The 14,687-nt window shown below is 36.7% G+C and overlaps 1 protein-coding gene across 3 annotated transcripts in view; it reads right to left on the bottom strand.

Moving 5' to 3' along the window:
* Nucleotides 1-13,428, bottom strand: part of LOC107663701 (phospholipase D1-like) — a 35,261-nt gene extending 21,833 nt beyond the window's left edge. For 2 of the 3 annotated variants that reach the window (XM_016454000.1, XM_016454002.1), the window contains exons 1-4: nucleotides 13,335-13,428; nucleotides 1,348-1,524; nucleotides 766-932; nucleotides 255-397 (exon numbers count right to left, since the gene is read on the bottom strand). In XM_016454000.1, the coding sequence (XP_016309486.1) occupies nucleotides 255-397; nucleotides 766-932; nucleotides 1,348-1,492 (455 nt within the window). In that variant the 5' untranslated portion in view covers nucleotides 1,493-1,524; nucleotides 13,335-13,428. Of the gene's footprint in view, nucleotides 1-254; nucleotides 398-765; nucleotides 933-1,347; nucleotides 1,525-7,926; nucleotides 8,059-13,334 lie in introns of those variants that run through there. The other variant, XM_016454001.1, reaches the window with a different exon arrangement.
* Nucleotides 13,429-14,687: the final 1,259 nt, after the last annotated feature.

Genomic DNA, 14,687 nt, shown 5'->3' with positions numbered 1-14,687 from the left:
GTATTCTGTCTCTATACGTTAAAATAAACCTACCATAAAAATGACAGACCCTTCATTTCATTGTAAGTGGGCAAACTTACAAAATCAGCAGGGGATCAAATAAATATTTTCCCCACTGTATAATATAATATAATATAATATATACAAACATATATGTATATATAAGCCTAATCTCTACATACATTACTAATATAAATATACAATTTACATATATTAATTTACATAATTTAAATTAGTATTTTAGATCGGGTCACCTGCGGGACGGCAGTGGAATTCTGAGGAAGGTCTTGTAGGTGCGTAGTTCCCTGTGAAGCTCCATAAAATGTTTCTCCTTCCTCTTTATCAACCAGGTGAAGTTTCCATGTCTCATTTCTATCTTAAACACTGCAGGAAGTGACTGGATACATGAACAGCCATTAGAAAAAAGGATAAACAAAATAAATTCTGCTATGATTCACTCACCCTCATGTCTTTTCAACTTGTATGCTGCAAATAATTAATTATTCCTTTAAGATTTCAGCTATTTAAACCTTTAACAAACTATTTCCAAAAATGAGAGATGGGTCTTCATTAGATTCATTATTTTATCATTATTCTTCTGAAAAACTATTTTGCATGTGCTAAGTATTTTCGTATATGGTGTCCAAATCTCCAGGGCAACACGTAAATTGCCTTGGAAACCTCTAAATCTCCCGAGCAACAAATATACCTCCTCAGCCCACATACTAACACTTCATGAAAGGGAACGGGAGTGGGAGATCTCACCTTAGAGACGCTTCTCTGGGAGGTGATGTTGAAGCGATCCTGGGCAGAAGTGAAGCGTTCCACCTCCAGGATTTTGGCGGTGATGGGAAGCGCAGTAAGAAACACATGCGCCCCGGGCTCTTTAAAGCCTATTGTTTTATACACGGCTGAGAAGGGGATGCGGTTTTCTGTGGACAAAAATACTTCAAATTAATTTCTGACAGTTATGTACACTACTGTTTAAAAGATTGGGAATGGTAAGATTGTCATGTTTTTAAAAGCAGTCTCTTATGCTGATAAGGGCTGTGTTTATTTAATCAAAACTACAGTAAAACAGTAATACTGTGAAATATTATTGCAATTTAAAAAAAAAAGTTTTTTAATTGAATATATATATATATTAAAATGTAATTTATTCCTTTGATGCAAAGCTGAATTTTCAGAAGCCATTACTGTCTTCAGCGTCACATGATCCTTCAGAAATAATTCTAATATGCTGATTTGCTGCTCCAAACTGACCCCAAATGGTAGCATTTAATTTTTTTTTTTTTAAGTTTTATTTGGATTATTTAGTGATTTTATGCTGTTATTGGTTTCTTTTACCTGCACTATTGGGGTCCTGGCCGTCAAACTCTTCTTCCCCATCTCCAATGTCGAGTTCTCGTGTGTCCAAGTTCTCCATGATATCTGTCATATCATTAGCCACCAGATGCAGGGTGCTGACCGTGGGTTCTTGCTGTCGCAGCATGGCTAACAATCGGCCTGTCGGCCAGGGCACTCCTTTAAGACACACAACACTTTGTTTAACATGAGAAATGAGGAAATATTAAAACTGTTTGCTTTTGAGAAAAAGCCGTAAGTCCTTCAAACATTCATGGAATGGTATGAGATATGCTTGTTAGAATATTGTCTCCACAATAGAGAATGTCAAACAAACTTGTGTGCGTGAGCATGTGTGTGTGCTTTGACTTGTTTTTGGAGAAGCTGGAATGAGGATTAGAGTAACTCATTCAGAACTAACAGGAGAGTCTCTACTGACCATAAAAAGTTGAGAACTAAATTGAGGACAACAGACGGCAGTCTGCAACCTCCATCCTGTTCCTCTTTCCTTCTAACTGCTCACAAAAATGTTCGAGAAGCTTAAAGACATCACATGCAAAACCAAAAATCCCCCTTTTGTCCAGACACACTGCATGTACCACAGCAATGCCATTCATTAATGTCACAACAAACCTCACCTTTGGCCTATGCACATTTGCTTTGCATCGTCTAACGAAAGAGACAAAAAGAAGTGTTTTTTTAATTAAAAAAAAATGTACTATCCATTTAAAATCCCTTAAAATGCATTTTTGCAACAGTGTCATAGTAAACTACTGTTCAAAAGTTTTCAGTAACTCATTCAGAACTAACAGGAGAGTCTCTACTGACCATAAAAAGTTGAGAACTAAATTGAGGACAACAGACGGCAGTCTGCAACCTCCATCCTGTTCCTCTTTCCTTCTAACTGCTCACAAAAATGTTCGAGAAGCTTAAAGACATCACATGCAAAACCAAAAATCCCCCTTTTGTCCAGACACACTGCATGTACCACAGCAATGCCATTCATTAATGTCACAACAAACCTCACCTTTGGCCTATGCACATTTGCTTTGCATCGTCTAACGAAAGAGACAAAAATAAGTGTTTTTTTAATTAAAAAAAAATGTACTATCCATTTAAAATCCCTTAAAATGCATTTTTGCAACAGTGCCATAGTAAACTACTGTTCAAAAGTTTTCAGCAACGACATATTACACTGATGAAAAGTAACAGTAAAAGCATTTATAATGTTAGAAAACATTTTTATTTCAAATAATTGCTGTTCTTTTGAACTTTCTGCTAATCAAAGCATCCTGAAAAATATTAAGCAGTTTTCCACAAAAAAAATATTAAGCAGCACAACTGTTTTCAGCATTGATAATAAGAAATGTTTTAAGCAGCAAATCAACATATTAGAATGATTTCTGAAGGATCATGTGACACTGAAGACTAGAGTAATGATGCTGAAAATTCAGCTTTGCATCACAGGATTAAATTACGATGGTGTTTATATATTAAATTACATTTTAAAACTTTGTAGATTGCAATGCTATTTAACAATATTACTGTTTTACTGCATTCTCATCAAATAAATGCAGCCTTCAGGAGACTTCTTTCATAAACATTTTTTAAAATCTCACTGACCCCGCACTTTTTTTAATCATAGTAATTTCATTTCAAGCACATCTTCCATTTTCATATCCTCACATCATGTTTGATTCCTAAGAAATTCACCATGAAACTCTGGTTGAGATGCCACATTTGTCTTTCTAGGAAATGGCAGGTCACATCTCAGTACTACATTAAAATCATTCACTCTTCATCGCAGTGACAGAACTGAACAAAATGAGGAGGATGATTAATTATCAACGATCACTTTTAACACTATGATTTAATCTGAACCTCATATCCAGATAAATGCAGTTCTTCTGAACTTTCTATTCATCAAAGAAACCTGAAAAAATTCTACTCAGCTGTTTTCAACAAAATAATAATAAATGTTTTTTGAGCTGCAAATCAGAATATTAGAATGATTTCTGAAGGATAATGTGACACTGAAGACTAGAGTAATGATGCTGAAACTTCAGCTTTGCATCACAGGATTAAATTACGATGGTGTTTATATATTAAATGACATTTTAAAACTTTGTAGATTGCAATGCTATTTAACAATATTACTGTTTTACTGCATTCTCATCAAATAAATGCAGCCTTCAGGAGACTTCTTTCATAAACATTTTTAAAAATCTCACTGACCCCGCACTTTTTTTAATCATAGTAATTTCATTTCAAGCACATCTTCCATTTTCATATCCTCACATCATGTTTGATTCCTAAGAAATTCACCATGAAACTCTGGTTGAGATGCCACATTTGTCTTTCTAGGAAATGGCAGGTCACATCTCAGTACTACATTAAAATCATTCACTCTTCATCGCAGTGACAGAACTGAACAAAATGAGGAGGATGATTAATTATCAACGATCACTTTTAACACTATGATTTAATCTGAACCTCATATTTTATGACTTTATGATACCTGTAACACTTTAATCAACTCTCAACTTGACGTGCTGTATATGTGAGCAGGTCTGTGGCATCAAAGTGAGAGTTTCGCTTGTCTATGATGGAATCAGGCTTGTTAGACACTCTCAGAGTGAAGTCCTGTTGAAGCGCAACTCTGGTTTCCATGGACCTGACCTGGAGCCATCGAAGCCCATTATAATCATCACATCTTCAGTAATAGTTCAGACACTTCTCTGCTGAATGAGCTGTTAGCTGACCTAAAGTGTGATTATGAAAAAGTGGATTTTCGTAACCACAAAAGCAGGATGAAAATAGATCTGCACTAACTTCCTCTAAGACGATTCGCTGATGCAAAGGCTCTTGAAGAGAAGCTCATTTTAAAGAACATAATATTGCAAAACTGCAGTCTCAAATCAACCTGGGCTCGAGTATCAAGGTATAAGAGAATCAGTCTGACACAAGCGATCTCTAGTCAACATGTGATATTCCTTTCTGAGACAAATTGAAGAATTCAGATGCAAAAGCCTCTAAGTGCCGTCTGAAATTTTCTTCTAAAATTATCATTTTTATCAGGCTCCTATGTTTAGGTTCAGAGAATTCAGTTTAATGGCAATAAACAGGTCCTTTTCATTGCCATTAAAGTGAAATAACTAAACCTAAACATAGAAACCTGATAAAAATGCTCATTTTAGAAGAACATTTCAGATGGCACTTAAGAGGCTTTTGCATCAGAATTCTTCAATTATATTTGGAAAACTGATATGCTTCTTGTGATAGGACTTACTATTGCCGTGCTTTTCTAAATAATCAGACTGATGATTTGCATCTAGTGGAAGATAAAATGAGCACAAAAAAAAACTAACAGACTTTAAGTGATTAGGGATCAGAATATCATATAGACTTGGGATAAGTGTTATAATTTCTATTATTATTTTCATGTCATAGCTGATAAATGGTTGATATAAAATTTCTATATTACTTTGACTAAATAAATTAAAAATAAAAATAAAATCAATCCTTTTTAATACTTCAAGTGAATTTAGGCATCACAACATTATAATATACAGTATTTTAAAAGGATATTAATCTAGAGTTTTGCTAAAGATTACATTTAACAGTGTTATTAAATTATTAGTTAAAAAAAAAACAGCAAAGACAATCTAAATGTAAGAATAGCGGAAATGAGCATGCACAATTAAATATCAACCAATACTGTATAGATCGATCGATATGATCTGTAATATTGGCTGATATTTCGCACTCATACTAAATCTCAAATTCTGAAAAACATAAGTATATCTGCATCTGTGGACTAAATGTGTTTCAAGGAGGCCGTGAAGAGGGAGATCAGAGATCTTGTTTTGCAACATTAGCATTGAATTGGCTCTCGTCCAAAAATTCACATCAGAGCATGCAAAAAGAAAAGCTCAATTTGGTAAATGTAGGCTCATATTACAGTGATGAATGGAAACCTACTATAAACAGCCATAAACAAGAGTTAAAACGGCGCGTTTGCCAAGGTAATAAATCACATAGGATCAGCGCCATGAATAATGTTCTAGAGCGGTAAAACAAACATTAGACAGTGCTTTCCCTAAAAATCCTCGTAAAAGCCACAGACACGAGGATATGTGAAGGTCAAAGACTTTATACAAATGTCCCTCGTTTTATGTAAATCACAGTCAAATAACCTCGAGTTTCAGTGCACAGACATGCATCTCTCACACCGTGACAAACAAAGGACAGCTTAAAGGTTTAACAGTAGTGTTGAATAGTCAGCAAAACACAAATTCACACTTGTATCGCTTCTTGTGCTGCCACTGACTTTCGCTGAGAAAGTTTCACCTCCATCAGTATGTGGAAACAGCTCAGTTCTGATAAGATGAGGAACGCAAACACACATTCCAACAGTTCTGGAAACCTCCCTTGTGTTTTCACTGATGCACCTGTATGTGTGAAGGCAGACAGTGAAAGATCGGCTCAATGAACTACTACTTAAAATAAAGGCGCTCAACCACAGAGCAGCATCAAAGGCACATTCCCACCACCACAATACAAACACCCTCAAGCTCTCAACACCCAGCATCATGCTGCTTCAAGTGTCAAAATGAAGCACACTGAAATGTGTTTATCTAGTTGATCTAGTCCAGAAGGTACATCACACATTCGGTGGCCTGTGTCCTTAGGTGCTTAAAATGTCTTGGGAAAGAATGATTGCACAGTGCTCAGAGTTAGGAGTTTGTTGGAAATCATGCACATGTGCTACAAACATGCCTGATAACAAAATCATGTGGCTTGATTTGGAAGGCTGTGCCATTCATTTTCTAAGCAACCAGGGTTATGATTTTCTACCTGCGAGACAATAAATCGAATGTTTAAATCAAACAGATAAGGGATCCGAAAAATATTTAGGGACCAGAATATCAATCAAATAATATCTTGACAACCATCTAAAGACACTTTAGCATCTGCATGATAATCAAGAACACCTCAGCAACCACATTTTGTCAGGAACTACTTGGAGATGCCCTGCAACCATTTAGGGCCATAAACACTCATATTCTCTTGTAAAAATCGAGATTATTATGTTGTTTGTGCTTTTTGTCTGCTTTTAAAGTGGCAGGTTGCACTTTAATCATTTACAATCTGGGCTTTTAGTAAAAAAGTCTGCATGCATGAGTGCATGCATGAGTTACTGACCCATGCATTGTTGCGCAGGTTGCTCCAATGGGACTATCCCTGTAATTAATGCACAGCCAATAGTGCTCGTTGAAAGGTATCTGTTTAACTGGCAAGTGACCAGGTCTTTTCAAACACAAAAGCAGGGAAAGGGGCCACCGTGTTCTTGTGTGTGGAGCAACTTGATGAAGCATGTCCCTCTGTAACAGTAAATATGCAGATCAGTACTGTCGTGCAGGGAGATGACGTTAATGTGGCCACACCAGTTTGACTAAGTATTCAAACAGAGACTACGACAAGAACACCTTACCCTGATACAAACACAACTTCCATAGCAGTTCAAATAACATGAAACAGAGAAATTAAGAAATATACATATACAAAACATTTTTTTTAAATATACCATTTTCTACATTTTATAATAAAGTCATTAAAGCTATAAAATAGCACAAATGGAAGTATGGTAATTATACAGTGACAAAAATGTAAACAAATAACTCATATGCTTATATTTTAATTTTCTTAAATCTTATATATCTATTTTTTTGTTTCTTTACTGGTTACTTGTAGGTTGTTTTTCATTTAATCATAAAATTAAATAAAATAAAATAAGGTGCAATTTGTATTTGTCTACAGACAAATTTCAGGCATTTCAGCCTTTAGATCAAAAATTCTTATTTGATAATGAGAACCAAACGGAGTCAAGTGTGTCCAAACTTTTCACCGGCATTGAATCTTTTCTGAAGCCATTTCCCAAACATTGCTGGTGTGTGGAACCTTATTTTGATAACTGGTAAAATACTAGCGATGTTCCGCACAGAGAAAAAAAATTGCTCCAGCAAGCCACAGTCGAGCCAAATGCAAATACAAGGCGATGTTTTCCATGTAAATTGGAAGGGTTGGTGTGAAGTGCACACTACCAGACACAAATCAGGTAGATGGACAGCTTGCACTGTAGGAATAAGCTGCTCTCTATAAAGGGAGCTGCTTTAATTGTAATTAAATTAGTTTTTTATTTTTATAAATATAATGTCTGCCTATATTACACTGACATTCCACAGTGACTCACGCTCTCCCACATACATGTGCACAAACATTTTGAAAATCACACCCTCTGTGCAAACGCAGATCTTTCTGATGGCTCACTGTGCATACATTACATGCATTTTTAGATTAGCAGTCACACGTGTTGCAAAATTCACAAGTCACCCAGAGCAGAAGTGTTCCTTCCTTATTTCTGCCTATTTAAAATGTATTTTTCTCTTTTAAAAGAAAGCAGAGAAATCTGAAAATATCATCTAAACCATTTCAACTATTCATAAGATTAAATGCCTATTTAAAAATATGCAGATTTGGTATGACAGTAAATTTGATTGACGTTAAAGAATGTTCATTTACCTGCCCGCGCACAGGCAGAGATGCCCCCATCATTCCTAATATCCTCTGCGTCTTCTTCTCCCCAGAAACGTCAAACTAAGCAGAAGCGTGTAATACAGTCAAACACACACTGATAAGGCGCTCACAGGCAAACAGCAGTGTGTGTCGGAGTATATGTCCAAGAATAATGGGGGCTGAAACAGTAGTCACATGCCAAGAGGGGGAGGAGCCTTACTAGCATTACAAGAGATGCATCAACATGCTTCTTGTGCCATATGTTTTGTGTGGGATGTGCTTTTTTATCTCTCCTCTTTTATAGACTGACATTTCATGCTCAAAAGTGCCATTTAAGTTAATATTTGCCAGATGATTCAGGGCCAACGTCTTATATAACACTTATCTCCCTCTCTTATTGCTGAGTGGATTGAGTCTACACACAAACATCACATTCATCACAGCCTTCATTTGTTTTTATTCGCATTTTAACCCATCAATCTAATGGATGCACACCAGCTTCTGGACTCCTAGCACAGCATTTAAAACAAAGCAGCGTTTGAGCCCACAGTCCTTGTTGTTCTCTGGGAGAAAGCTGTTATTAAATGTTCATCTCCTGGTAGGACTGCATGGCAGATGACATGACAGTCCATACACACCCACACGCCGTACAGTCACACATAAAGAGAGTGTACCGCCCGTGTTTGAAATGGAACACTTGTGGCTCTTTCAGTGGTGATGGAAACCTGAGATGCTGCAGAAAGTAACAAAAACTGCCACCACAGATGGTTAAATGTGATAAAGGACATAACTGTGATGTTTCTTTACACAAATACAGCCAGTAGCCGTTAAACAACTCATATTACATTGGATGAGACAATAAATATTTTAATAAATATTGTTGAATTTTGGTCCTGACCTATAATAATAATAATAATAATAATAAGAAGAATAAGAATAAGAATAAGAATAAGAATAAGAATAAGATTATATTGTCCAAATGTTTAAATGGTAGTGTACATAGCTGTGAGCTTAATGTGTTAATTTGGTGAAATTGATAATGTCATTAATTATTATTTTTCAACTATTAATAAAGTAACTTTAATTTGCTAAAAAAAAGAAAGAAAAAAGCCTAATAATGTAATTGATCATGTTAATGTAATTGATAATGTTCCCTTGATCTGCATGTAAATTCCATATTAAAGAAAAAATTCAGGGGAAGAAAATTGACAAAAATTTGTTAAAAATCAAAAAGTAATTCAAAAGCTGCTGCAAACCTGTAAATCATTTACTGTTTGTATCAAGCACAGATACATGAATCTTCAGTTTAGAATCTAAAACCAAGCTTTGTTCTGTACTCATTCCCACCCTTGAACAACATTAGATGGAGTCATGAACATGTTGATTGGTTTTACCCAGGCACTGTGTGCTGGACTGGTGATAAATTAACTGCATGTCCAATAGAATGCATCCTGCCTACTGTTTTTCTAATGGGCTTATATAAAGAGTTACAGAGGAGGGCTAACAAACCACTGCCAGGAATTTCTTTCCTATTTTTTTTTTTATTGAACATCAATGCACAATGAAGGCATGTTACCAGCTAATGCTCAGAGAGCAGATAAATATGGCATTGCTGAGCATATCTGCAAACAAGCACTGAATCCACACTGAACCATTACTACTCTGTTTTTGACTGCGGCCAAATTATTCAAACGAGCATCTCCATATCCGCATTCCATTGGTTCCCTAATGAGATTTCCCTAATGTATTATTCTACACAAAACACTGCAGACATGCTCAAGGGTAAATCTTGGAAGTAAGCGCCCTCTAGTTGTGACTGACATGTATCACTTTTTAAATTTCCTCCTCAGCCTACAAGCAAGTGACTTTAATATTGTTAAACTCGCTGTGATTTGATTAAACACTGCTTGTGATTTAATTTAACACCAGTTCTGCTAATTGCAGTTCTGTCATCCCTAATAAAACACTGTTATGCTCAGTATCTGTCTGCTGTTGCTGTTGTGTCAAACTAAATTTCTCCTTTTGGGAATTAAACAGTGTTTCAATACACCAAGGATATTCAAATTAAAGACAGAGGACCTTTTTTTTTTTTTTTTCTGAAATCGATAAAAATCCTAAAAAAAGATTTAGCACAAACATCAAATCAGAAATTAAAGGAATAGTTAATCCAAAAATTTAAATTCACCCTCAGGCCATCCAAGATGTATATGAATTTGTTTATTCATTGAAACTTAGCATTACATCACTTGCTCACAAATAGATCATTTGCAGTGAATGGGTGCCGTCAGAATGAGAGTCTAAACATCTGAAAAAAACATCACAATAATCCACAAGTAATCCACATGACTCCAGTCCATCAATTAATGTCTTGTTTACTACAAACACACAGTTTGGATGGACTGGAGTCGTGTGGATTACTTGTGGATTATTGTGATGTTTTTATCAGCTGTTTTGACTCTCATTCTTACGGCAACCATTCAATGCACTGGATCCATCAGTGAGCAAGTGATGTAATGCTAAATTTCACCAAATCTGTTCCGATGAAGAAACAAACTCATCTACATCTTGACTTGGATGGCCTGAGGGTGAGTAAATATTCAGCAAATTTTCATTTTTGGGTGAATAATTCCTGTAAACAACTATTCCGGGTTACCCACGATGCACGACAGCATCTGTTTATTATGTTAAACTGAAAACAGAGTGACTGAGTGTGTGTCTGGTCACAGGACATTCATTAAGCCGGCATTCATTCCTGTCTTATTGAAAGTGGCCCACAAATGCATATCAACAAACACTTGGGTACAAATCTAAAACCGCTAACAAAACCACTAGCATAAACACAAGCTCTTCAGCTTTTACAGTCAGTGCACTGAATCACTATATCCCCATTCATGCTTATTTTGTACATTTTTTCGTAATAAAAGATTCTAGTTCCACAGAACAATCCCAGATACAAGAACATGAAACATAAACACGGTGTATCTTAGGATCTATTGCTCATCCTCACTTGAGCTCAACGTCCTGTCCCTCGAGAAAAAAATAAAATACAATTACACACAGACCACAAGCTCAATTTCCTCTTTCCTCAAGGCCAACGCACATGCTTGGTCATATCACTATTTTACTTTGAAAAATAGTAAAAACAGAACCACACCTCTAAGGATTGGCCAGAAAAAGGTTATCAAATATACAACTAGGCCTAATGGTTTCATGTGCATTGCAAAGAGGATCCAAAGTGTGAAGATGCACATGAACCACAACGAGAGCACACGACACCACCATGCCAACCCAAAGACAGCTTTCTTTGAACTTGCTCATGTGACCAACAAGCAAAAGTGGTAACTCATCTCATACAGCCCCCTGTGTTTAATAAAAGAGGAGGAAGGGTGATTTTGCTACAGGGGAAAAGGTGGTTTAGCAACTCTTGTAGCTTGGCAACACTTTTATCGATGTAACGTACAGCAGATATGACATGTAGATTAAGCGTCTCCTCCTGTATAACATCAGCATTATCATCTGACAACTCTGCTGTTATCAACAGACCTGTCATATCTCGTGATCCACGGCTGTAGTACTCAGAAACCACACCCATGGGTCAAGGAATATGCAGTATTACACAATTATGGTCTCTATCCGATACATGCACACTATCTAAATGTGTGTTGTTGTCACAAGTGGAAGTTAGCCTCATTAGGGTACAAAGGATAAAACAGCAACTCTGTACAACGCCAAACACACATATCACACCTTCCCACTAAGTCAACCAGACACTCCCATTCTGTCCCGAGATCCTTGAGGGGACTGTACTGATATGAAAAGATACAAAATGACCACACAAACTTTACAGGACTATGCAATACATTGTGGTCAGAATTTAATGATTATAATTCATGTTTATGTAAAAGTTCATCTGCCCATCCTAAACAAGATTTTGAAGCAGATTTTAATTTTAGGAAAAGCAGCATATTCACCAAACATTTTTTGGATAAATCTCACAAAACCTCTTAGGAATTGCCCTGGCCACAATTCACACCAAAATCAAATGGGAGAAAAAAGTATTGGCTTTCAATGACTTTTAAAACAAACAAACAAATAAATAAAAAAATAAAAAAACATTTTATTAAAGGCAGTATAACAAATGCTGGATATATACATGATGGATGTATATTTCTTTTTCAGTCTTAAAAACAAAAGGCATTCTATATTGGCATCTGTGGTTCTATGAAGAACCTTTAACATCCATACATTAAAAAAGGTTGTATATAGTGGACATGGGGTCTTTTTTTAATTTAGATTATTAAAATGTTTTTCATACTAAGAAAAAAAATGTTCTTTTAAAGGGGTCATATGATGCGATTTCAATTTTTCCTTTCTCTTTGGCGTGTTACAAGCTCTTGGTGCATAAAGAAGATCTGTAAAGTTGCAAAGACTAAAGTCTCAAATCCAAAGAGATATTCTTTATAAAAGTTAAGAGTCAACCACGCCTACCTAAAACGGCTCGTTCTAACACGCCCCCACGTCTACATCAGGATGTGGGAAGATTTGCATAACGCCATCCAAATGTTCACGCAAAGAAAGAAGGCGTAACTTTTATTCTCGCTGTAGTATTGTTGCTGCCGCCATGTCGTGAAGGCGCTGTGTGTTTCGTTGTGAAAGCGAAACTACTTTGTTTGGTCTTCCAAAAGAGGACGATAGCCGCTCACCTGCCTTTAATTTTTAAGTGATCCTGAAGACCCTAATTAGTTGCTTCAGGTGTGTTTGATAGGGTTGGAGCTGAACTTTGCAGGACAGTCGATCGCCAGGAGCAGGGTTGGGCACCCCTGTTCTATGGCATCACTGTGAAAACCCCTTTTTCGATCCCTTATTTTTAAGAGTGTGGGAACCTCTTTATGGTTGCTACATGGAGTAAACAGTCACATCAAGGTCCTAGAAATGAAGTTCCAGGCAAGACATTAACATACAATGAATACACAGCTGAACTCTTCTGTTTGTTAGTATTTGTCAGTTGTAGCAGCAGCTATTGTAACTAAGAATCAGTTCTAGTCTCCGAAGTTGCCCTGCAGGTACAGCAGGTTGTTTGCCTTGCAAAATCAGTGGGTGTGGGCAATCGAAACATAACTGCATTATTTGAAAGGTGTCACTATGAAGTTCTTACTGTAGTTAATCTAAACACATTAAATCCCATGGTGTCTCTTTCATAGACTGCTCTGATCTGATGTGTTGCAGTCCAGAAGCACTATATGGCTGCCACCGTCTGTTTCCATGCGTCTCAAACATGTAACTCTTACTGCATAGAGGTCTAGCTGTGTACTCAGCCAAGATGTCATTACTTTTCCGCGTTTTAAAACTTACTCAGATAATTTCTACTCTCAGAACAGAGCCTTATTTAGTCATATAAAGTAACGTAAGCATACCTGATAAAGAACTGGAGGCACGTCCACGCTGTTGTGAATCTGCTTCTCAAATATAATGTGAGCAGCACTGCGCTAGAGGAGGTGAACGCGGATCATCTGCCTCGCGCTTCCTCTTCTGCACTGTTGGACCCGCCCATTTAAATTATGCATGGACGTCTACACCCGCAGAGATGTTATTAATAGTCTTAAAAATAAAAAAAAAGTAAAAAAATGTTATTGTTCATACGCTGATATACAGTATATTTGTTTCTCATCTGCTTTAGAAATATATTAAAGAAGTAAGAAAGGTACACCATATGTTTATTCAGTATTATGGGTCTAGATGTACACTAGAAGGTCCCCAAATTTGATTAGTCAAGAAGCCTTCCAAAAGTGTTGATTAATGTTAATATCACTCGGATTGTTTTTGTTCATGGCGGCTTATGTGACCAGGAGTTGTCTGGGGAGAGTTTTCGGTCTTGGAGTTGGTGGGATTTTAAACGTCTTTGCGTGGCGTTCTCTCGCTCGCTGGTTAGCGTTGCTCGAAGTGGGTTTCTCTCAGTAGGCGTGATGGATCTGGAGCCGAGTGACGGAACGCGTTGAGCTGAAATTCTGTCAATCCGCTCCATACATTTACGACGTTCCAGAACGGCTTTTAGTGCGCTGGTGAGGTGACGCACAACCTACGTTCTTTTTTATTGTCCTTGGCAAAGAACTAAATAGCCAATTTTTGTCTGAAAAACACGTTCAGTTATACATAATGAATATGTTACAACTTAAACAGAACTGCTGTAAAAATCACCACAGCTAAACACTTCATAAATGTAGTTTACGAAAATTAACCATGGTCTTACTACAACAGAACAACAACAACAAAAAACATGGTTATAGTTAAACCCTAGTAACCACAAATTAACGGTAATTAAGTTTAACCATGTTAATTTAACCAAATTAAGTAATTAAGTTTAATCATGGTATAGGCCAGGGGTAGGCAAGTTCGGTCCTGAAGACATTGATTAGCTTGTTCAGGTGTGTTTGATTAGGGTTGGGGCTGAACTCTGCAGGACTGCGGCTCTCTAGGACCGAACTTGCCTACCCCTGGTATAGGCCTATGTACTAGTAAAACTATGGTTATACAAATGTTAATCAATACGCCAAAAACATGGTTACTACACTTACCATGGTTAATTTTCGTAATGGGAAGCATGGCTTAATTTTAGGCATATGCTTAGAGGTTTAGTTAGGGTTAATCGGTAGTCATTATAATTTAGGGTGACCATACGTGCCATTTTCCCAGGACGCATCCTGGCCAGGATTTCTATATTGCCTAAAATATCTAGGTTTTGGCTTTGTTTGCGTGTGCAGACCGATCGG

This window comes from Sinocyclocheilus anshuiensis, unplaced genomic scaffold (assembly GCF_001515605.1).
Source record: "Sinocyclocheilus anshuiensis isolate Anshui unplaced genomic scaffold, SAMN03320099.WGS_v1.1 scaffold928, whole genome shotgun sequence".
Classification (NCBI taxonomy): domain Eukaryota; kingdom Metazoa; phylum Chordata; class Actinopteri; order Cypriniformes; family Cyprinidae; genus Sinocyclocheilus; species Sinocyclocheilus anshuiensis.
Note: the sequence above shows the minus strand (reverse complement) of the source record. Positions and strands in the feature narration are given on the sequence as shown.